This window comes from Podarcis vaucheri (assembly GCF_965113315.1).
Source record: "Podarcis vaucheri genome assembly, chromosome: 2".
NCBI classification, from domain to species: Eukaryota; Metazoa; Chordata; class Lepidosauria; order Squamata; family Lacertidae; genus Podarcis; species Podarcis vaucheri.
This window is the reverse complement of record NC_138760.1, coordinates 34,018,403-34,043,454: the sequence shown is the minus strand read 5'-3', so window position 1 is coordinate 34,043,454 and position 25,052 is coordinate 34,018,403. Positions and strand designations below refer to the sequence as shown.

Sequence of the window (25,052 nt, the reverse complement as noted above, 5' to 3'; positions counted from 1 at the left end):
CAGATAATGGAATAACCAGAGGTTTTGTGTTATCTATTGCTTTACTGTATCACTTTCAAATTTCTCCAGGGAGGAGGAGAGGGATGAAGAGTACAGTCATTTCCCTAGCTAATTATGTTGTCCTTCTCATTGCCTGAAAAGGTATAGGGTAGTGAAAACAGATTTTTAAATTACACTCAGTTGAGCATGTTTCAGTGAGCTAGTGGTAGTAATCAGAAAGAGATCAGAGCCAGACCAAAAATAAAATAAATTGGAAATATATATTTAAATCAAAGCATAGAAATGACAAATCCAGGAATATCTGAAATATAAGAATAAAAATAATGTATGAATGAAATACAAGAGAGCAATTTATAAATGGAAAACCATAGTAAATTCTAAAATAAAGGTAGTTAATCAAACAGCTATCCATAAAGCATTTCTGTTACTAAGTTCTGAATTACATCCTTCTGAAACTCCAAATTTCAAACTAATTAAAAGTTTACTGGCGTAAAAAGAGTATGCTATAGCTTTGAATCAAGTAAGTATCCAAGAATTTGGCTTCTGTAGACTCAGGGTGAAAGCTGAGAAAGATTAATCCAAGAACCATGTATAGTATCCAGAATGGTCCAAATGAGAATTTCAGGTAAAAAATACAGGGGAAATGTTTAGGGAATAAATATAGGGAAAATGGTATCATGAAGTGCGAGCTTCACAAGGGAATAAAGAAGATAAACAAAAATAAAAATCATTTCAGGGAAAAGGAAAACCTGTAAAAACTAGATTTGTTCAAAACTGTTCATGGGCTTCAAAGTAAACTAGATGGAAAGGCAGTGGAAAATGTTTACTTGTCTTTTAGCAAACTACCAATAAATGTGTTTGATGCTAATATAGTTCATTGCCCAGCAAAGGAAAGATGTTAAACTTGGAGTGTTTCTTCAGAGTTTCTCTTTACTTTTCAGTGGATATTGCTGAAATGGAACAGAAGCACAGTGAAAACCTGGCCTCAAAAGCATTGCATGATGTTGTGAATGTGAGGCATTCAGTTTCGCAGAGTGATGATAAAATAGAGACACATTACCATCTGAGTCCAGCCCAAAAGAAGATGACTGAAACTATGAATAACTTTAAAGAAAGCAACATCTTCCAGTACTGCTGGGAGTGGGCAGCCAAAAAGCTGGCAAGCAGTACTGAGGATTTGAGCAAAGAGGAGAGCATTGCCATTTTGAATCCTGAATCTTTATTTGAATCTTGTTACAATGAATTCTCCAGACTCTACGAATGCCTGAAATCTGAAGAGCTCACATTTGCTGAAGTGGACCTTCTCTTCAAGAATTTTACGAACCATTATGATGGACTGAAAAAGGATTTTCAGATTATATGCCATCTTCAGCCTCAAGACAGTGGGAAATGGGTAGAGCAACGAGTTGAGCAGATCCAGCAGTATCATAAATTACATTTGGCTTTGGGCTGTGTTAAAGTTATTGACAAGGTCAGGGAAGGTTTAAACATCTCTGGTGACTTCAACGACCTGCAACTATTACTGAAATTTGTAAGTATATCTCGGTTTTACAAATTTTTATAGACAATACAAACAAATAAATAAAAAAAACACAAACAAACATGTATAATTTCATATCCTTTTTTCATAAACCTCACTTCTCCGACTCCCCCAAACCTCCCCTTTCTACATCCCAATTTCCAAAATTATTTCAGCAAGTCCTTAACTTATTTTTATCAAATTTGTCCCTTATTTATTCTTTTCTTTTACTTAATCTTCTGCCGCTGTAATCTCCTCTTTTTCAAAAACCTCAACATTTTAGCATTCATCAATATTGTAGTATTTCTTGAGATAAATTTTAAATTTTTTCCAATCTTCATCTGCCGTCTCTTTCCCCTGATCACGGATTCTGCCAGTCATTTCAGCCAATGCCATATAGTCTATCACCTTCATCTGCCATTCTTCCAGAGTTGGTAGATCTTGAGTCTTCCAATGCTTTGCGATGAGTATTCTTGCTGCTGTGGTAGCATACATAAAAAAAGTTCTGTCTTTCTTTGACACCAATTGGCCGACAATGCCCAAGAGAAAGGCCTCTGGTTTCTTAGGGAAAGTGCATTTAAGTACCTTTTTCATTTCATTATATATCATTTCCCAGAAAACCTTAATCTTCGGGCACGTCCACCAAAGGTGATAGAAAGTACCTTCAGTTTCTTTACACTTCCAACACTTATTATCAGGCAAATGATAGATTTTTGCTAGCTTGACTGGGGTCATGTACCACCTATAAATCATTTTTATAATATTTTCTTTTAAGGCATTACATGCCGTAAATTTTAGACCGGTGGTCCACAACTGTTCCCAGTCAGCAAACATAATATTATGACCAATATCCTGTGCCCACTTAATCATAGGTGATTTAACTGTTTCATCTTGTGTATTCCATTTCAGCAACAAGTTATACATTCTTGACAAATTCTTAGCATTGGGTTCTAACAGTTCTGTTTCTAATTTTGATTTCTCCACCTGGAAGCCAATTTTCCTGTCTTGTTTATAAACCTCCATTATTTGATAATAATGGAGCCAATCTCGTACTTTAGTTTTCAATTTCTCATGACTCTGTAGTTTCAATTTGTCACCCTCTTGTTCCAAAATTTCCCAATACTTTGGCCATTTGGCCTCCATATTGAGTTATTTCACAGCTTTAGCCTCCAAAGGCGACAACCATCTAGGAGTCTTATTTTCCATCAAGTCTTTATATCTAGTCCAAACATTGTATAGTACTTTTCTGACAATGTGATTTTTAAAGGCCTTATGCACCTTGACTTTGTCATACCATAAATATGCATGCCATCCAAATGCGTTATTAAAACCTTCTAAGTCCAAGATATCTGTATTCTCGAGGAGCATCCACTCTTTCATCCAGCAGAACGCTGCTGATTCATAATACAATTTTAAGTCCGGCAGGGCAAATCCCCCTCTTTCCTTTGCATCCGTTAATATCTTAAATTTTATTCTGGGCTTTTTGCCCTGCCAGACAAATTTCGAAATGTCCTTCTGCCACCTCTTGAAACAGTCCATCTTGTCAAGAATTTGCAATGTTTGAAACAAAAATAACATTCTAGGCAATACATTCATCTTTATAGCTGCAATTCGGCCTAACATTGAAAGCTTCAAATTTGACCATATTTCTAGATCTTTTTTAACTTCTGACCAACATTTCTCATAATTATCTTTAAACAAATTCAGATTCTTAGATGTCATATGAACCCCTAGATATTTCACCTTCTTAACCACCGTCAAGCCTGTTTCATTCTGGAACTTCTCCCTTTCCATGACTGTTAATTTTCCCCCCAAAACCTTAGTCTTTTGTTTGTTCAATTTAAATCCGGCAACTTGACCAAATTCTTGAATTAACTCTAAAACCCTTTTTGTACTAGTGTCTGGCTCTTGTAAAGTAAGTACTAAATCATCTGCGAAGGCCCTTAACTTGTATTGTTTAGCTCCGACCTGTACCCCTTTAACCAGCTGGTCACCTCTAATCATGTTTAGCAACACCTCCAGAACTGAAATAAAAATTAGTGGGGAGATTGGGCACCCCTGTCGTGTCCCTTTTTCTATTTTAAATTCTTCAGTTATCACATTGTTTACAATCAACTTAGCCTTTTGTTCAGAGTATATAGCACCCATACCATTCTCAAATCCTTGGCCTACCCCCATCCCATGAAGATTCTTTTTCATAAAACTCCAAGAAATATTGTCAAAGGCTTTCTCCGCGTCCACAAATATCAGAACTGCTTTAGTGTTTATGTTCACCTCTAGTAATTCCAAAATATCTATTATGTTCCTCACATTATCTGATAAATGTCTTTTTGGGAGAAAGCCTGCTTGGTCCTTATGAATCTCTTCCATCAACACTCTTTTCAATCTTTTTGCCAAAATGTCTGCAAAAATTTTGTAATCCACATTAAGTAATGATATAGGGCGGTAGTTCTTAAGCTGAGTCTTTTCAGTCTCTGTTTTTGGTATGAGTGTAATATACGCTTCTTTCCACGATTCTGGTGCCCTTTTCCCCTCCAAAATCTCATTGCAGACTTCCTTTAACGGTTGTACCAACCACTCCTTCAAAGCTTTGTAATATCTGGAAGTCAGCCCATCTGGTCCTGGAGATTTGCCCAGTTGCATGTTTTGGATGGCACCCTGGTTTAGATCCACTTTACTTTGGTAAGAGATTTTTTGTAATCCATATTGTTTAAGAAACTCATCTATATCTTCTTCCTTCTGTGGCCCTTGTGAATATAATTTTTTTAAGTAGCTCAAAAAACAACTTCTAATCTCATTAGGTTTATATATATTCTTTCCATCAACTTCTAGGCTTGTAACCGTGTTCAGTTTCTGTCTTTTCTTCAATTGCCAGGCCAGAAGTTTGCCACATTTGTCTGCAGATTCAAATGTCTTTTGTCTCATTTGTTTAATCTTCCATTCAATCTCTTGATTCATCAATTCCATATATTGTGTCTGATATAACTTGATCTCTCTCAGGATCTCCTGGGACTTTGGTTTAGATCTCAGTTTCTTCTCTCCTTCTTTTATCTTTTCCAAAATCTTATCCTTCTTTTCACTTCGATTTCTCCTTTTTATTGAATTTTGTTGTATTAGGAATCCTCGCATCACCGCTTTACTTGCGTCCCAGATTACTCTTTTTTCCACATCTGTTTTTAGATTTATTTCAAAATAGTCCTTCAAAGTTTTTTGGGCCTTTTTGTGGATCTCCTCATCTCTAAATAGGGTGTCATTCATCCTCCATCTAAATGAACCAGCTGTTGTAAATTTCATCTCCATCTTTATGGCGTTATGGTCGGAGCAAGTCTTTGGGCAGATTTCCACTTTCTTAATCTTTGGAGCCATCCCACTAGTAATCCAAATTTGGTCGATTCTAGTCCAGGTCATCATAGCTTCAGAAAAGAAAGTTCCCTCTCTCTCAAGAGGGTTCTTTGTTCTCCAGATATCAATCAAGTCCATATTTTCAGTCATTTCAAAAAAGGTCTTTGGCAATCTCCCATCTTTGGAAATTACCTGTCTTTGTGCTTTGTCCATATTTGTAGATACTACTCCATTCATGTCTCCCATCATAATTAGATTATAATCCAGATAGTCCAATAGTGTCTCATGCAACTTCTTAAAGAATTCTGACTTCCCTTCATTGGGTGCATAAATCCCTAATATCAAAAATGTTTCACCTTGGACTTGAATTTCAATTGCCAAATATCTCCCTTGTTCATCCTTAAACATAATTTTCGGGGAAAGTTTTTCCTTTGCATAGATTAACACTCCTCTTTTCTTAACTTTATCTGATGAAATAAATTCTTGACCTAATCTCTTGTTGATGAGTAGTTTCCTATGCAGTCTTGTCACATGAGTTTCCTGTAAACAAATCAAGTCCAAATGTTCTTTTTTCAGTAAGTGAAACACATTTCTTCTTTTTCGAGTGAAGTTCAGACCATTACAATTCCAACTTAAAAGTTGCAGAGCCATATTGAAACTATTTGCCTCCTGTTGCTCCGAGTAGTTGTAAGTATATCTCTTTAAACCCCACCACCCAAAAGGCTGCCATGAAGCCTGGGTGTTCAGGTGCAAAAAAGAATATGGCTTCTGCACCTTAAATTGTTGTGCAGAAAAGGGAATTTCAGCATGAAAAGCTATCCCTTTTGAAATTCATTCTTTTACACAACTATGAAAAATGGAGCGGGGAGCCTCAAGACATGGCCAACCTCTTTCCCAGACCCTACTCTGCATCCTTCGCAGGTGCTTTGGCTGGAATGTGTCTTGAACTGTGATTATGTCTCGCTTGTCTGGAGGGAGGTTTGTGTGTGTTTAAACCTACAATAGGGGAAAAACCAACAACCCCATCCTTTGTTCTACCCATTTTATTCCTTTGGTGGCCTTGCAAACCACTGGCATGAGACAGCCAGGAAGATGTCTTTGAGGCAGAGCGACCCTTATTTCAAGAAAATCAGTTCTCTCTTACTGCATGAAGCCTGGGTGTTCAGGTGCAAAAAAGGCTATTCTACAGTGCATTCAGAATCCACCTGTGTCTCTAAAGGGCTTCTAAAATTGTAGTGGTGCACTTCTTAGTAGAGCTGGGCCAAACCTCCAATGGTCTTTCCTATCCAGTGGGTTGAGTGGGTAAACTGAATGTACTCTGAAGAAGGTGGAATGGGTATGAAGTTCATAGTGTGTTTTCCTGTGTTTTGTCAGAGGTAGGGGCACTGCTGTTTTGTGATGGATAGGCATTATTATCACAGGCTCAGTTTGTATGGTAAGGTATAGGTTTGTTAAGCACTTCAGAGGTTTTGAGTTCTTTGATCATTATTCTTTGGACTAGATATGGTTGCTACCATGCAAATCTGAATATAATACAGATGCAATTATTTTGGAATTTATTATTCATCATAGAAGCTGTCAGCTGTACAATAGACCTAGACTCTTGAAATTGTTTTCCAAGCATATAGCTCTGTGTGATTCACCAACAGTTCTCAATTGCATGAAAGTAAATATGCCCATAATTCACTAGCCAATCTTACTGTGTGAACATGTAAACATAGGAGAATGCCTGATGGATTAGGCAGGGATCATAATGCAAACCTCCTATTCCCTCAGATCTGTGTGTCAGATGTATGCTAATGTGTCAGAGGCATGACAGATGTTATAGGCTGTGAAAGCAAGACATAAGTGGACAAATGCAAATGTCCAAATGTTTGTTTATGATGGTCATTTGTAAATTCATATGGTTAGTGAAACAAACTATCCTACACTCAGGGCGGGTTCACACCATACATTTAAAGCAAATTCACAGCACATGTAAAGCATACAGACAGAGAGAGAGTGAGTGAGAGTGTGTGTGGGGGGGGTAAGTATCCAGTTTTCACAGCACAGTAGAAGACTCTGTGAAAGGAATATCAATAAATGTTAGCATACAATTTTTATTGGGAGCAGGACTTACTTATGGGTAGTTCAGGTGTGTTTGTTTAGCAATGCAGCTGCTGAGACTGCAGTTTGATGTGTAAAGAAGCACATAATCCTTTCCCCACACGCCATTTTCACCACAAAAAAGTACCGATATATTTTTCCTATGGGGTGAAAACAGTTGAGAGGGCTATTTTCCACAGAAAAATGGCACAGTAGGAAAAGGTTAGGAACTCCTTTGCATGCACAGATGCACACACATCCTGTCAGTTATCTGCCACAGATTGTGGACATGGTGGCTACATGGCATAAAAAATTGCAGAATGACATATGTGTAATTATGTCATTGTTCATTCATCTAATTTGCTTTTCAGGAAGATGAACTCCAGTCCTTCAAGAGAAAAAAGCTATCCTCCATAAGCGCTTCATTGATACATGCTATAAAAGTGCTGCAAGGCATCACTGAACCACGTCGTAGGTGCCTTGAAGAGCTTGCATGGAGGAGGGAGTTTGTCAGCTGGGTCAAAAAGGTTCTAAAAGGTAAAACAGATACATATCTGTTCTTTTTCTTTTCTTTTCTTTTCTTTTTTTTTGCTGAAGGTCCTAAAAAAAACCTGGGAGTGATATCTATCTATCATCTATCTCTTTTAACTGTGCATCTAGTTCAGCCCTGAAAGTGTGTTGTTTGTTTCCCCTAGATATAAATGAGCTAAAAGTATTTGTGGACCTGGCCTCAATCTCTGCGGGAGAAAATGACATGGATGTGGATCGTGTGGCCTGTTTCCATGATGCTGTGCTTGGCTATTCTTCTCTGCTGTTTGAATTGAAACAGGAGTCAGGGTTTGAGGAATTTCTGGTGTGTTTGGAAAAACTGTGGAAAGCCCTGGAAAGTGATCCTAAACTCCCTGAAAAACTGGTAATTTCTTTAGCACTACCTTAGCTTGTACCTGCTCTTAGGTAGCTGTATATCTGATAGAGAGGTTAACTTTGCTTCATGCCTGATGTGATTTTCTGCTGATGTACTACTATGCTGCATAAAATTATTGGCTCAAGTGAAGAGAGATTAAAGTTGCAGCTACTGGGCATATCTGCCTTTTAACTACTTATGTTTTAAGGCTACCCAGTGTAACTCATACACAATTTATAGAAGCAACAGCATGTTACATGTATTTAATGCAGTGGTGTCCAAACTTTTTTCAAAGAGGGCCAGATTTGGTGAAGTGAAGGGCCAACCAAAATTGTTGACCTTGTTGTTGACCTTTTTTAAGGATTGAAGTTGTTGAGGTTTTTTTAGGATTTTACCCCAAGAAATAAACTTCCACAGGGGCCAGATTAAACTGACTGGCAGGCCGGATTAGGCCCCCGAGACTTTAGACATGCCTGATTTAATGAAATATTTTGTACAAGGCAAGCTGTATTTTACTCAGAGAATGGGACTTCCTATTTCAATACCATCAACCATGGTCTTCTGGAGCAGCTGTCTTGAGTTGGGGGTTAGCTGCACTGCTTTGTGGTGGCTCCATCCCCATAAAGCCTTCAGTGTGCAGTATTTGATTTTATCCCTGTGCTGTTTAACTTTACATGAAACTGCTGAGAGGGTTCACCTAGAGTTTTGAAGTGTGTTGCCAGCAATATGCTGATGATATGCAGCTCTGTTATCTCATTTAAGAGTAGCAGCAGATGTGCTAGACTGAAGTCTTGCCTTGGTAATGGACTGGATGAGAGCCAATAAACTGGCACTTATCCTGATAAGGTGCTGTTAGTTATTGATTGCCTAGAATGGAAGTATGGGGTTTGTCCGCCTCTGTATGAGGTTACACTCCCTTTGAAGGAACAGGTGTGTAACTTTACAGTACTTCTGGATCCCTTATTATCATGAGGCTGAAGTGCCCTTGGTGGTGCAATGTACCTCCCACCAGCTTTGGATGGGGGCCCAACAATGTCCCATTCAGACAGGGTTAGCCTGTCTTCTGATATTTATTTTATGCTAACATTCACTTAGATTACTGCAATGCATTATATGTTTTGTAAGTAGCACTGAGCCATTTCTGTGGGAAAAAAGCAACTAGAAATATAATTAATAATAAATATTTTTCTCCAGCTTTGTCATATTGCCTAGTTTCACTCTGTGTGTTGAACTGGAATAACATTGTGGGGGTAGTGAGACAGATCTAGTGAATTTATTCTCCTTACATACACAGTGTGATTCTGCAAGATACCTGAAGTGGTTGAAAGACATAAAAGAGACTCATGGCTCTGTGGAGCAGTCATCTTTATCACTGGCAACAGCAATCAATAGCAACGGAATCTACCAAATTAGGGCACCAGAGGAAGGCCAGAAGGTGAGACATTGCTTGAAAGGGTACGTTGCATGCTGTTTCAGTTTTTGTAGCCCTTCTGCTCATATTTTTCTAGCTATCTCCTTAATATCAAACAAACAACCAGCTGTAAATTGAAAGAGCTAGCAAAGGATAGTATTCATATAAAAAAGTGAGTGCCAGTGTTCCAAACAATATTAATACTGACACGTTCCTTTCTGTTTGAGAGGGAAGGGGGAACAGGACTTCTCAAGTAGCAGTGCTGGTTTTATGTACATTCAATAACTTTATTTATTTATTTTACCCAACCCACCTGACTGGGTTGCCCCTGCCACCTTGGGTGGCTTCCAACAAAAATACAAATAAAGGTGGGGGGACACCAAACATTAAAAGCTTCTTGAAACAGGACTGCCCTCAGATTCTACAAAAAATTATATACAGTGGTACCTTGGGTTACAGACGCTTCAGGTTACAGACGCTTCAGGTTACAGACTCCACTAATGCAGAAATAGTACCTTGGGTTAAGAACTTTGCTTCAGGGTGAGAACAGAAATCACGCGGCCCCATTAGCTAAAGTAGTACCTCAGTTTAAGAACAGTTTCAGGTTAAGAACAGACCTCCAGAATGAATTAAGTTCTTAACCCGAGGTCCCACTGTAGCTGTTTAACTCTTTGATATCTGTCGGGTGTTCAGTATAGTGCAATGAGAACCGTTCTGTCAGCTCAAGCAATTCAGCTTGCCAGATGAAACATCCTCCCCTCTCTCCTCTCCCCCCCCTTCTTCCAGCATGCTGTTCTGGGAGTTATTTCATCCGCTCTAGCCATTTGGGGACCATGGGGTGTTTAAACTCCTGCCGGCCCTAGATTTTCAATTCTAGTTGTGGATATTTTTGGATAGAGTAATTTTGGTGTGGATTGAAGAGACCGACAGAGAGGGCATTTGAAGGGTGTTTAGAGGGTGCTCCCCATTTTATGTGATTTCACTTATGTGCACAGTGGCCAAGAAAAGATCGGCCATGTAATTAGGGGGATGCCAGTAATCAGCTAACCACTGCAGCCTCCTTCCAGTATTTACATGTAACAGCAAATAATGACTGCTTTCTAACGCTGCCAGTTGCTTTATCATTGTTTCCAAGGAACTTGGAGCTTCCCACTGTAATAGTTTCTGGGTGTAGCTGATGCTTCTGTTTACTGATACCATTCAGTTGCCCTAGTTAGGTATAGCCAGAGGGGCTTCCCTTGTATAAGGAAGTAAATCAAAGATCAAATTTATTTGGAGTCATTATCATGTGTTGGAAGGTTTCTCTGGACACCGTCCTGTGCCTGACCATCTCAGAAACCCACGGTGGCCAAGAAGAGATACGGCAATACTCCCTGGAAGAGCTCCAAGAACTGATGAATAAGCTGATGCTGATGTCAGGAAAGATAGAACAAAGTACAGAAGTGGATAAGTTTTCTGAGGTCAGTTTTCCATCACAATTTCCTATGTGTATCTTGATAGGGGTGTGGTGGGAAGGACAGAATGATAGTATTTTGCTTCTAGCCACACCACATTTCTAGACTCCATATTGAGAAATTAATAGGAAATAATGTGCTCAAGAGTTCCCAAAATGTAATTTGAAGCTATCGTAGTGCTTTGTTTTCTGATTGATAGTGGTATAATTTTATTATCATGATATCCTTTTCACTGACAATCTTGGTAGCATCTTCTTACTCAATACACTTGCATCATATTCCCCATTGTGTTTGCTTAATCTGCACCCAGGTATTTTCTAGTGTCCAGAGGCTTGCACTGTCTTTCATCGACCTTTATTCTGCTGGAAACATGCTTTTCCGCTCTTGGGTCGCTCGTGTATATTGCTCACCCAACCATGAATTCTGCCTTAGCATGGACTTCAATTTAAATTCTGGTTGTGCCCTTATTGGAAATGGAGATGTCACAGAAGTTCTGCCAACTGTTTGCCAAAAGATGGAGAGTTTCCTGGAAAGGTGGAACCAGTTTATGTCGGAGAAGCGATCCCAGTACTATTATTTGAATTACTATATGGCAGAACAGTTTGTATACTTGTGCAAGGAGCTTGGCTCAGAGTGCCCCAGTGAGGCTGCCTTAACGATGCTGTCATTTATAAAGCACAACTGCAGCAAGCAAGATGTCCAGGAGGTCTCCGACCAAGTAGTATCTAAAAAGCCAAAGAGAAATTTTGCTGATCTGCTTGGGCCGGTGGCAAGAGGGAGAGAGTTGACTGTACAACTGGAATATATGTGGGAGTCCTACATGAGAAGTATGGGCTCATTCCTTCCAGGCTGCCTGGACATTGAAACCCTTGGCATTTACTTGGCCACCCTGGCAGATCTGGAGAAGAAGAGTGTTATGCGAAAATTGCCACAGGGTCTTCATGCTGGCAGGCCTAACCTCATTCTCTGTCCTCACTCTGAGGTGTTGGCTTCGGCACTGGCCATCTACATGAACAGTCCAGGGGAGATGCTACCCTCTTACGATGAAGTGCTGCTCTGCACACCACAAACCAGCTATGAACAAGTGGCACTGTTTTTGAGGCGGTGCCTCACTTCAGGCTATAAGGGGGAAAAGATTTACACCTTGCTGTTTGCAGATGAGTTGAGCTATGATGTTGGCTACAGGTCTGAGAAACTTTTCCAGAGTCTTCACTTTAATCACCATAATGATTATAGGCTAGTGATTCTCTGCAACTGTGAGAGAGAGCACTGCTATGTCCCTTCTGTCTTCAGCCAGTTCAAAGTTCACATGATCCCTCAGCAGCCCCTGAAGGACATTCAGGGCTACCTTGGGAATCATTACAAAGCAACACAAAGTTCATCAGCTTCTGTCTTCAAGGACCAGATGTGTGTTGGGATTGTAGCTTCTGAAAGAGCTGGAGCAGGTGAGTGAACTAAGTACATATACTATTCTATCTACGTTTCAAAATGCGTAGGCTATAACTTGAGGGTTGAGAGTATAAAAACATTGTGTCTGTGATCTGTAGATCTAATTTGTAGCCTGTTAGATGATACCCACTCTGTGATATAACATGTTGGTCTTTCATTTCAAAAGCTTTCATTTCATTCCATACAGTATATATACTCCAGAGTAAAAAACAATGAGAGGGTCTAGTTTGTGGGTGACACCAAACTATTAATGATGGCTTTGAAGAGTCCCCCACTACCACTAAATTGAATGAATGGACAACAAAATAGCAAATGAGTAATTTCCACTGGGGCAAAAAGTCTACTGCCACAGTGCATTCTAATGTAGTTTGAATGGGTGGTGGATACCCAGAAAATAAAGACATCTTGGGGTCTTACTTAGATTTCTGAATAAAAATGTCAATTCAATATGCAGCAGCAGTTTTTTTTTAAAAAGGAGATTAAGAAAGGGATTAACAGTATGTGTTGTATACATGCACAATATATATGCATTGTTCCTTTAAGTACATCTAGACTCCCAGATCTACTTTCCCCTGGTTTCAAACTGATTTGTAATGATATCTGTATAGGTCATTATCAGATGTTCCCATAGCTGAGGTTCAACAGACAACACAAAGCATTTGTTTCTCTATTCTTTGGGAGAATCAATAACTAAGGGTGGGGGGGACAGGATAGAGGTTTGGAAAACCATGCATGGTACAGAGAAAGTGGATTGATGTTAGATATATTTTTCTGCCTCTTTCATGCTAGAGCTTGGGGGTATGCAATGAAATTGGTTAGCAGTGGATTCAAGACAAGAAAAAGGATGTGCTTTTCACATGTTTGCTGTTTCTGAATACCAGTTGTTGAATTATCAGGGCAGACACTGGGTTAGGGTTGCTGTCTTCAGGCCTTATTGTGGTTTTTCTGTAAGTATCTTGACTGCCACTTTGGACTAGGTACACCCTTGATTTGACCCAACGGTGCTTTTCTTATGTTTTTATCTAAATTAGATTTCTTTTTGCTTGTTGTGGATGGAAAAGTCCAAACACTGGATGTCCTCAGTTTCCAGTCAGTTCACTGGGTTTTTATCTCTCTGTTAAAAGAACTGATAAAATGTGTTGTTGTTACTAATAACAGGAAAATCTCTGTACATAAAGAGGCTGCAAGAGAAAATGGAAGCAAAGTTGCAAGGCCGTGGAGTAATCTTAAAAACAATTAGGCTGATCGATCCAGATGTGGATGAAGGCAAAGTGCTGAGAACTCTCCTCCCATTCCTAGAAAATCAGTACCAGAAACAGCCCATGATATTTCATTTTGATATCACCTCTTCAGTGAGTATATTGCTATTTTGGCAGAAGTTGTTATCAAATGTTGTGGGACATTTTTATAACTAGCTTTTTAAAAAAGGTCTCAGGAAGGAGCATATTAAGTGGAGAGATAAGAGAAAGGGAGACCATGCAGGATTTTGAACAGGAGTGACTACAGCTTTCATCATCCTTGAATATTGGCCATGTTGCTTGAAGCTGATGGGAACTGAAGTTCAGCATCATCTGAAGGGCCATAGGCTAAGAAAGGGAAGCTTGTGCAGGATCTGGGAGTGGACAGGAAGACATCTCTTAATGCAATTGGGATTATATCAGTAGGCTAATCAGGATAAATAAATATTGATTAAATGATCTCTACTCACTAATTTGTCTACTTGAGTTTCTGTATTCTCCTAGGTCCAGACTGGAATTCCAGAATTTCTGTTCAAGCTGTTAGTTTTACAGCACCTGATAAATATAGATGGGAAACTCTGGCTGCGGAAACAGTATCATTTGTATGTTGTAGAAATTCTTGAACCATCACCACAATTAAAGAAAAACACGAGATCAGTAAGTACATGTAGATATGTAACGACTATATAAATATTTACCCACCTGTAATCATATAGTTACATTGAATTGTGTTTTGAGATAGTATTTTTAAGATAGATAATACAGTACAACCACTGTACTGTTTCATATACATCACAATCGTGCAGCATGTCAAGATTATTGCAGTGTTTATTACTTAGGGAAATTCTGAAGTTTAATTTTTCTTTGTAGTTTTCTGTGATCAAAAAGGAGGTTGTCAGATGCCTAGAAATAATGGTCTTAGCAGCTTTTTACTAGTATATTGCTTGCATTTGACATTATTTCTAGACAGTGGATTATTAGTATTTGTATATTGATCAGCAATTATATTTAAATAAAACTATTTGTTCCCAAATTTTCAATATAGAGGCTCTTTGGAAATATTGAAAGAAGTCTAATTTACAATTTAATAAGCAAAACCTACCACTCATTGTTAGCAGGAAAAGTAATCTTTAATTAATATTGTATTTTTCATTCTGCATTATTAGCATAGGAGGACTTAAATAGCTTTTAAAAAATAACAGATGAACCCTTAACTCTCAACCCAACCAATTAATATGTGCTCTCTGGCTCTCTAATTCTGTGCATGCAAAAAGTCCCAGCTTCAGTCCCTAGCATCTCCAGGTAGTCTGGTAAGACTTTTGCCTGAAATCCTGGAGAACCACTGCCAGCCAGTGTTGACAGTACTGTGCAAGATGAATTAACTGTCTTACTTCATATAAGGCAGCTAGCTGTGGTTAAGCAATTTAGGCACGAATTGGTTCATTTATCTATTTCATTTAGATTATATTACTTGGTTATTATATGAGAATTCACCTCTGGAAAAGTTAAAAATCTATATATACAAGTTGAGAGCAATGTTCAGCCTAAGGTTCCAGCATGCTCAATCTTCTCCCAACACTATGCTTTATTGTAGGCTCTGGGGACAAATGCACAGCTCACTCTACATTTAGCCCTAAAACTTATTATATAGTGGTGCTCCGCAAGACGAACGCCTCGCGAGACGAAAAACTCGCAAGACGAAAGGTTTTTTCGTTTTCGAGTTGCTTCACAAGACGAATTTCCCTATGGGCTTGCTTCGCAAAACGAAGCTTGCCCCCGCACCCTGGACCCCTTTTGAACCAAGGGGCGGCAACGGGGAGAAGCGATCTTCTCCCCTCCGCCCCTTGCTTCAAAAGAGGGGACAGAGGGGAAGGCGCACGCGCGCCTTCCCCTCTGTCCCCGGACCCCTTTTGAACCAAGGGGCGGCAACGGGGAGAAGCGATTCTCCCCGCTGCCCCTCCCCTTGCTTTAAAACAGGTCCGGGGACAGAGGGGAAGGCCCGCAGCGCTTCCCCTCTGTCCCTGGACGGTCTCCATAGGAACGCATTGATTGATTTTCAATGCATTCCTATGGGAAACTGTGCTTCGCAAGACGAAAAACTCGCAAGAAAAAAAAACTTGCGGAACGAATTAATTTCGTCTTGCGAGGTACCACTGTACATTGGGATTTAAGAACCCACCCTGTCATACTCCATTATCAACCATGATCCTGAACCATTTAACTAAATATAACTTAAAATTGAAATGAAATTGAATTTAATTATGTTGGTTTGTTCACCTTCACAGCTTTAATCCAGCTTCTCCTTTTTGCAGAGAGCTCCAGAATTGGGTGAAGGGCTGGAATTTGATCTCCATTTCTACCTGTCAGACTTGTGGGGCCGATTTAGCCAACATACATGCAATTTTAATTAGTCCTTCCCATGCAAATGTTAGAACAGATAGCTGGCAGGAAGTAAAGAGTTTTAAGGATAGAAATATTGTGAGGAGTAACATAGTTTATAAGGGAGAAATAAATGTCCAGTCATAACATTCAAGAGTCTTTCATTTTATGATACCTTCCTATTCACTGCTTTTCCCTCTTCTTTTAGACTTTTCCAGGATTGAAGTACAACTTCATGGATGTGTTCCCCAAAGTAACCTGCAGATCTCCCAAGGAAGTCCTAGAAATGGACATGCAGAGGAATCTGTCCTATGATTGCTCAGACCCAGGTATAGATCAGGAAGTGTTCCATAGCGAAGCCTTTCAGAGACCCTACCAGTACTTGAGAAGATCTAGCAGAGGAGATTGCCTTGACACATTCCAGTATGAAAAAGGCTCTGTTGAAGGGACACCAGTAGAGTGCCTGCAGATGCTCCTGATCCACTGTGGAGTGATAGATCCTTCCTGGTCAGAACTGAGAAACTTTGCTTGGTTTTTGAACCTTCAACTGAGAAATTGTGAAACATCGGTGTTCTGTAATGCTGATTTTGTCAACGACACTTTACACGGCTTCAAAAATTTTGTGGTCACATTTATGATTTTAATGGCAAAGGATTTTGCTACACCATCTCTAAACATTTCTGATGAAAGCCCTGGGAATCAGTCTTTTGACATGGAAGGAGTCACAGAAGAAGATCTTGCTCCATTTCATATTCGGAAGAAGTGGGAGTCAGAACCCCACCCATATATATTTTTCAATGCGGATTCTGTATCTATGACATTCATTGGCTTTCATCTCAAACCCAGTGCTAATGGTGGTATTGATGCCATCAATCCTTTGAATGGGAGTGTCATCAAGAGAAATGTAATGACAGCTCAGCTATACCAGGGATTGTGCCTTCAGAAAGTTCCATTCAACATTAATTTTGATGCACTGCCCAGACATGACAAAATTGAGAAACTTTGCATGGTTTTAGGAATACAGTGGCCAATTGATCCTGATGATACGTATGAGCTCACAACAGACAATATGCTAAAGATCCTTGCCATTGAAATGCGATTCAGGTGTGGTATCCCTGTTGTCCTCATGGGAGAAACTGGCTGTGGAAAAACCAGGCTAATAAAATTCCTGTGCGAACTACGTAGGAGCGGTGCTGATGCCAATAACATGAAGCTTGTCAAGGTCCATGGAGGCACCACAGCAGATGCGATCTATGCCAAAGTCAGGGAAGCAGAAGACATTGCTATTAACAATAAACAACAATACCAGTTTGACACCATCCTGTTTTTTGATGAAGCCAACACCACTGAAGCTGTCAGCAGCATCAAGGAAGTCTTGTGTGATCGCACAGTTGAAGGACAGTCTTTGGTCCACAACTCAGGTTTGCAAATCATAGCTGCATGCAATCCGTATCGCAAGCATACAGGGGAAATGATTCAGCGCTTGGAATCGGCTGGCTTAGGCTACCGTGTCAAAGCACAGGAGACCAAGGAAAAGCTTGGCTCCATTCCTCTTAGGCAGCTGGTATACCGTGTCCATGCGCTCCCTCCTAGCATGATCCCTCTAGTGTGGGATTTTGGACAGTTGAACAACATTACTGAAAAACTCTATATGCAGCAGATTGTGCAAAGACTTACTAGGTCAATACCAATGTCTGATGTTGAGCTCCAGTTAATAACAGATGTGCTTTTTGAGTCTCAGACGTATATGAGGCAAAGGAATGATGAATGCAGCTTTATCAGCCTCAGGGATGTGGAACGCTGTGTGGAAGTCTTCAAGTGGTTCCACAGCCACAGTGAACTACTAATGAAACATCTGGAGAAGCATGTTGCAGAGAGGAAGGCAGCTAAAGGTTTTGTCCAGCGAGACCCAGTCATTTGGTCCTTGGTTCTTTCAGTGGGTGTTTGCTACCATGCTTCCCTGGAAAGGAAAAGGGAGTACCGCAGAGTCATCAGCACCATCCTTCCAAAGCCATATGATGATGAAAAGGGAATCCTTGAAGAAATTGGCTTAGTTCAGGATCTCTTCTTGAGTGACCTACCTCTGAGGGAAACGATTGCCAAGAACTTAGCACTGAAGGAAAATGTTTTCATGATGGTTATCTGCATTGAACTTAAAATCCCCTTGTTTCTCATTGGCAAACCTGGCAGTTCCAAATCTCTTGCCAAAACGATTGTGGCTGATGCCATGCAAGGCCAAGCAGCATATACTGATCTTTATAAAGAACTGAAGCAAATCCATTTGGTGTCCTTTCAGTGCAGCCCACACTCTACGCCTGAGGGAATCATCAACACTTTCAAGCATTGTGCTCGCTTCCAAGAAGGAAAGAACCTAAAGGGGTATGTCTCTGTGGTGGTGTTAGATGAAATTGGCTTGGCTGAAGACTCCCCCAAAATGCCTCTGAAGACCCTTCACCCGCTCTTGGAAGATGGCTGTGTTGATGATGATCCACTCCCTCATAAAAAAGTTGGCTTCATTGGGATCTCTAACTGGGCGCTGGATCCAGCTAAGATGAATCGAGGCATCTTTGTATCCCGTGGAGAACCAAACAAGAAGGAACTCATAGAAAGCGCAAAGGGTATCTGCTCTTCAGAACGCTCCGTCCTGCACAAAGTTGACCGCTTCTTTCCCATCTTTGCAAGTGCTTATGAGGAAATTTGCAAGACCCAAGGCAAGGAGTTCTTTGGGTTGCGTGATTATTACAGTCTCATAAAAATGGTGTTTGCTTTAACCAAAAAACTGAAAAGAGAGCCAGCTCCCCATGAACTAGCAGAGATAGTTCTCCGTAATTTCAGTGGTAAAGAAGGTATTGAGGCCTTGAACATTTTTATGTCTAGGTTCTCAGAAAAAGGAGATGCCATCCGTGAGGACACTGGTACAATTGATCTAGTTCAGCAGAACATTTACAGTGACTATGAGGATGGTGAATGCCGTTACCTGCTGGTGTTGACGGAAAATTATGCAGCCCTCCAGATCCTGCAGCAGGCTTTTTTCAAAGGTATACAGCAGCCAGAAATTATTTTTGGTTCCAGTTTTCCCAAAGACCAGGAATACACCCAGATCTGCAGAAACATCAACCGAGTGAAGATCTGTATGGAGACAGGGCAGATGGTCATTCTTCTCAACCTGCAGAATCTGTATGAAAGCCTCTACGATGCCCTCAACCAGTATTATGTTCAACTTGCTGGTCAAAAGTATGTTGACTTGGGCTTGGGGACCCATCGAGTGAAATGCAGAGTGCACCCTAAGTTCCGTTTGATTGTCATTGAGGAGAAAGAGGTGGTCTACAAACATTTCCCCATCCCGTTGATCAACAGGCTTGAAAAGCACTACCTAGACATCAATACTGTGTTGGGCAAGAGGCAAAGAGACACTGTGGAAGAATTGAAGAAATGGGTGGACAGCTTCACAACAGTTGAAACAGAAAAATACTTTTTGGGCCAGCAGAAATATACCCCTTCTGATGTCTTTGTTGGCTACCATCCTGACACCTGTGCCTCAGTTGTCTTGCAGGTGACGGAGAAGCTGAAAATGGATGCTTCCCCTCAGGAACTGATGCGAAAAGTACAAGAAGAAGCCAAGTTGGTCCTGTTAAACTGTGCAACGCCCGATTCTGTAGTCCGCCTTGGTGATTCGCGGCTGGGTTCCTTTCTGGCTGATGACTTGGCCAGGGTATACTTTCAGCAGCAACATCACACTTCGCTTGCAGAGTTCCTTCGTGCTTGCCTTGAGACAGAGTCTAGGGGTCACACAACCTTTACTGAGGTGAGTTGTTCCATAATATTTCTTTGTTGTTGTTTTTTAAAGCACATTAAGAATCTGTACTCCTTGAGGATGCCATGAGGCTGCATTTTGAGAAATGCATGAGAATTTTGGCATATGGAAATATTTCCCACATCAAATCTCTTCATTGATGCCGTGTTTTCCTTTATACTAAATGCAGAACCTGCAAAGTCTAAATGTGTATGTTTGAATGGAACACGTTTTCCCCATCTATCCTTTTTATTTCCTTTCATTAATTGCATGGCTCCCATGACAGGCACTTATCTTTTTGTACTTTGCAAAGTACACACAGTGCTATATTATTATTATTATTAGTAGTAGTAGTAGTAGTAGTAGTAATAATAATAAAGTACCTAGATCAGGAACTAAATATTTGCACAGCAAACCACATTCCGTCCTCCTTAGTTACTTAGTTGCTCATTTTTCCATTCTTGAATGAATATATGAAAATTCATCAGCATTTTAATGTAATTTCTCCTAATGAAGACATTTTTGCATGGAGTTTTGACAAAAATATACACAGTTTTGCAAGCATTTTCCATAATATAATGGATTTTTGTGTATTATTTTCACTAATATATGTACTTAAATGCACACTTAATCCTGAAATATGCATTTGTGTACACATTTCTTTGCTTGAGAACTGCATTGCAAAATTCAGACAAATGTGACTTTCACACAAGTGTTTCAGTTCACATACTGTCTTGGAAACTGCAAATCATGTAAGTCCACCTTTAAATGTGTTCTGAACCATATTCTTCCCCAACCCCTGAAACTCATTTTCTTCCTTCCTGTTAGATTTCTACTTTCTCCAGGCTCCTGACAGCCGCAGATACAGAGACTTTGAAGGCAGAAGTACAAGGCGAGTTGGGCAGCCTCAAAGTTCTGTTCTTGCAACAGTTTGACACAGAATACTCATTTTTGAAAGAGATTCGGTGAGTGTCCAATGCCCTTATAGACATAGCATGGTGTTCAGCTGACTTTTATTCAGAGTATACCTGAATCTAATGGACTTAACTTAGTCCTGTTTATTAATTTCAGTTGGTATACCCTGAGAAAAACTTAGTTGAATTCTACATGATGAGTTGTATCCAATCCTAATCCTACTCAAAATAGACACATTCAAGTTAATAGACATGACTAATTTATATTCATTAACTTCAGTGGTTTCATTAACTTCAGAGTAGAACTTGGTAGGCTACAACCTTAAATTGCCTGCAGTGCCGGGGGACATCTGCAGCCAGTAGCCTTTCCATTGGCTTACACAAAGGGCCACACTAAGAATATTCTCTTCCATAAACACTACCAACTGAGGCAAGTATGCCCAGTCAATTAGGAACAAACAATATGAATGATTTTGTCACGCAGATGTTTATTCAGTTTTATTGTTAATCTGTCTTCATTACATTGGACTATGATTACAAGATGACTTCTTTTATGTGTATTTAATGGCACTGGATTTTACTTCAATTATTTTTTCTGCTTTCTTGCTAAATAAAAAGCTTTTAAACAACACATACATCTAACCAGTTTTGTGCAATCTTTGGGTTTTTCTTCCAGCAATTTTCTAGATGCTACATCTGGAAGTAAAATCCTGATTATTCAGACACACTTTGAAAATGGATCTCTCAGTGCCCAGCTCGTTGCTTCAGCCAGGTATGTTGCATGTTAAGTGGCATGCATGATGCATTTTTCAGTGTTTTAATTAGAGAAATATTGAGCACAGGGCTAATAGTCATAGATGACATATAGTGAAAATAAAGGGTTGGGTCCCCCCCCCCAGGTCTATCATAAGCTCTAAGAAATATAGGGGAGTGAAGATTGGGCAGACGTGACTAACCATGGGCCATATGAAGATGTCAACCCAATGTGTGGCAGCTGTGAAAAAGGCCAATTCCATGCTAGGGATCATTAGGAAAGGAACTGAAAGTAAAACTGCCAATATTATAATGTCATTATACAAATCTAAGGTACAACTATATTTGGAATACTGTGCACAGTTCTGGCCCTGTTGATCCAAAAGCAATACAGTGGAACCTCGGTTTTTTCACATAATCTGTTCCGGAAGTCTGTTTGACTTCCGAAACTTTTGAAAACTGAGGATCAAAGGGCAGCTGGCAAATCTAATTGGGGAAAAAATGAGAAACACTCCTTGGAAGCCATTCCGAGGCATGTTACCTATAGGCATTTGCTGGGCCACAGCAAGAACAGGATGTTGTACTAGATGGGCCATTGTCCTGATCCAGTAGGCTCTTCTTGTGTTCTTATGGTGTATGTAATACTTAGTAGGCATCCTAATACTTTATGTTGGATGGAGTGGAAATGTAAGCTTTATGAATACTGAAATCATGATGGGAGATGTCGATTGATTGATTGATTGATTGATTGATTGATTGGTGGGTGCTTTATGATGGGTATTTAACCCTGCTGCGTGAAACTGATGGAAGCTATTTCCTTCCCCTTGCAGATACTCAGTTGTTAACGAAATCAACAAAACAGATCAGGGTGAAACCTCTGTGTTTGTGTTCTTCATCACTAAACTGTCACGAGGTGAAGGAGGAAGTTCCTATGTAGGATTTCAAGGAGGTAGAACTATCTGTGTTCAGAGATTTAGAATAATTACTGGAGTGCATTTTTTATTATTAATCGCCATCATATAATATGCTAACAGTGGACTTGTGCTGAGTTATGATGGACATCTAGCCTTAATTTCCCAAGGAGCTCAGGGCTCAGGCTGGATGACTGCTAGTCAGGTGGTGTAAGTCTCAGTCCAAGAGCGACTGAGCTCTGCTGAGAGTGCATAATCACACTTGCCATGTGGCGGTGGCAACTGCAAACAAACCTTACTTCTTTGCCACCATTGCCTTGTTAAACCACCCAGCAAATGATGAACAGCTAACCACTCTTAGGAGTGCTGTAATGGATTTACAAAGCACGTTGTGAATAAAAGGTACCACAGATAGGGCAGGTCCTGTAGAGGTGCGCAGAGAAACATCAGATTGAGATTTGTGGGATCAGTTTCAGTTACTGCAGCTTGACAATGTAAAGAGGTCTGACAACCAAGAAATGCTCTTGTTTTCTGTTGCTAGGGTTGTGGCAGTCTGTGCATATTGATGACCTGAGGAAATCCAAGGATATTATCTCTGATGTAACTGCCCTGAGAAATGTCACCATCAGCCAGCTCTTTTCTGCAGAGCCTCCTGAAAGTAAGAATGTAAATAAATGCATGTTGAGAGACAGTACACAAGTGAGAAAACATCGAGGCATGTCTGTATGTCTTGGGTTTTATATATGTATGCAGCATCAAATTTTGACAGAATAATTTGAGCTTTCAATGTTGAACGAAGGACTACACCAGCCCCCACCAACCCTACCAATGATCAGGGATGGTGGAGTTGTAGTCCAGCAATAACTGGACAGTGTTATATTGACTATTCTTGCCCTAAGTTTATCAGCAGGCAACTTTCATCCCTGTATGACACCTTCTTTGTTGTTGCAGCTGTGATAATGGAGGGAATGGAAGAAAAGGAAGATGAGATGGGGGTGGAGAGGTCAGCAACATCTGAAACCCAAAAACTGACCGTAAGTTTAGATCCAATGTGTTTAATTCTATCCCTTGTTTCTTTGGGGTTAGATGGGGTGACCCAAGTCTTGGACACCACCATTCTTCTACGGAGCTGTGTGCAAAGAGCTGTGGGCATGCTAAGGGATCAAAACGAGGATGGCAGCCGCAGTACTAAGAGAATTGAAATCCTCCTTAGCCTTCTGTCTCAGGAAGATGACGTAAAAGGTATGAAGGACTAGAAGCACTTGGAAGTGGAACGTATTTTATAGGAATGTGCAGGCCCCCTCCTCAATCCGATTTGGGTTGGGTCCCAGTTTGGGCCAGATTGATCTGTTCCACAGATCTGGATCACAATTTGTAATTTTGGATCTGCCTGTCCCACTGGATGAACTTGCAGAGCTGATGTGTGGGGAAGCGACTTTAGCTGCTGCTCTAGCCCACACACCAGCTGTTAGACAGGAGGCCTCAGCAAAGCCCCTCTGCACCTCAGGCTTGTGAGGAGACACCAGAGCCCAAAGAGGATACAGTGGTACCCCGCAAGACGAACGCCTCGCAAGACGGAAAACCCGCTAGACGAAAGGGTTTTCCGTTTTGGAGGCGCTTCGCAAAACGAATTTCCCTATGGGCTTGCTTCGCAAGACGAAAGCCCATAGGGAAATCTCCGGGACAGCAGGGAAGCGCAGCGCGTCTTCCCCACTGTCCTCGGACCTCCTCCCGCCGCCCGGCATCGGAAGGAAGCTCCGATGCCGGGCCGGGGGGGGAAGCCTTATCCCGCCGCCCAGCATCGGAACGAAGCTCTGATGCCGGGCGGGGGGGGGGAGCCTTCTCCCGCCGCCGGGCATCGGAACGAAGCTCCGATGCCGGGCGGGGGGGGAAAGCCTTCTCCCGCCGCCGGGCATCGGAACGAAGCTCCGATGCCGGGCGGGGGGGGAAGCCTTCTCCCGCCGCCGGGCATCGGAACGAAGCTCCGATGCCCGGCGGCGGGGGGGGGGAGCCTTATCCCGCCGCCGGGCATCGGAACGAAGCTCCGATGCCGGGCGGGGGGGGAAGCCTTCTCCCGCTGCCGGGCATTGGAACGAAGCTCCGATGCCGGGCGGGGGGGGGGAAGCCTTATCCCGCCGCCCGGCATCAGAACGCAGCTCCGATGCCGGGCGGGGGGGGGAAAGCCTTCTCCCGCCGCCCAGCATCGGAACGAAGCTCCGATGCCGGGCGGGGGGGGGGGAAAGCCTTCTCCCGCCGCCGGGCATCGGAACGAAGCTCCGATGCCGGGCGGGGGGGGAGCCTTCTCCCGCCGCCCAGCATCGGAACGAAGCTCCGATGCCGGGCGGGGGGGGGAAGCCTCATCCCGCCGCCCAGCATCGGAACGAAGCTCCGACGCCGGGCGGGGGGGGGGGAACGCCGCCGCCCGGCATCGGAACGAAGCTCCGATGCCGGGCGGGGGGGGAACGCCTCCTCCCGCCGCCCGGCATCGGAACGAAGCTCCGATGCCGGGCGGGGGGGGGAAGCCTTCTCCCGCCGCCGGGCATCGGAACGAAGCTCCGATGCCGGGCGGGGGGGGGAAGCCTTCTCCCGCCGCCGGGCATCGGAACGAAGCTCCGATGCCGGGCGGGGGGGGGAAGCCTCCTCCCGCCGCCGGGCATCGGATGGCTTTCCTGAAGACTTGGGGTAGGAGGAGGGTTTTCCTTCCCACCGCCAACATTCAAAATGCTGTTCTGAATGTTGGCGGTGGGGAGGAAAAACCCTCCTCCCACGCAAGCCCCGGGAACAGAGGGAAAGCGCTGCGCGCCTTCCCCTCTATTCCCGTACCTGTCCTGAAGGCTTGCGGTGGGGAGAAAAGCCCTTCTCCGCACCGCCAGCCTGGCAAGCGGTTTCCCTAGGAACGC

At 41.8% G+C, this 25,052-nt stretch overlaps 1 protein-coding gene across 1 annotated transcript in view; it reads left to right on the top strand.

The window, feature by feature from the left end:
* Nucleotides 1-25,052, top strand: part of LOC309525586 (E3 ubiquitin-protein ligase RNF213-like) — a 98,452-nt gene that overhangs the window by 30,513 nt on the left and 42,887 nt on the right. The window contains exons 16-29 of the mRNA XM_082210933.1: nt 942-1,531; nt 7,318-7,483; nt 7,642-7,859; nt 9,145-9,285; nt 10,560-10,721; nt 11,026-12,160; nt 13,323-13,516; nt 13,907-14,059; nt 15,990-19,586; nt 20,403-20,539; nt 21,165-21,260; nt 22,072-22,190; nt 22,694-22,810; nt 23,239-23,394. Coding sequence (XP_082067059.1) covers nt 942-1,531; nt 7,318-7,483; nt 7,642-7,859; nt 9,145-9,285; nt 10,560-10,721; nt 11,026-12,160; nt 13,323-13,516; nt 13,907-14,059; nt 15,990-19,586; nt 20,403-20,539; nt 21,165-21,260; nt 22,072-22,190; nt 22,694-22,810; nt 23,239-23,394 — 6,981 coding nt within the window. The remainder of the gene's footprint in view (nt 1-941; nt 1,532-7,317; nt 7,484-7,641; nt 7,860-9,144; nt 9,286-10,559; nt 10,722-11,025; nt 12,161-13,322; nt 13,517-13,906; nt 14,060-15,989; nt 19,587-20,402; nt 20,540-21,164; nt 21,261-22,071; nt 22,191-22,693; nt 22,811-23,238; nt 23,395-25,052) is intronic.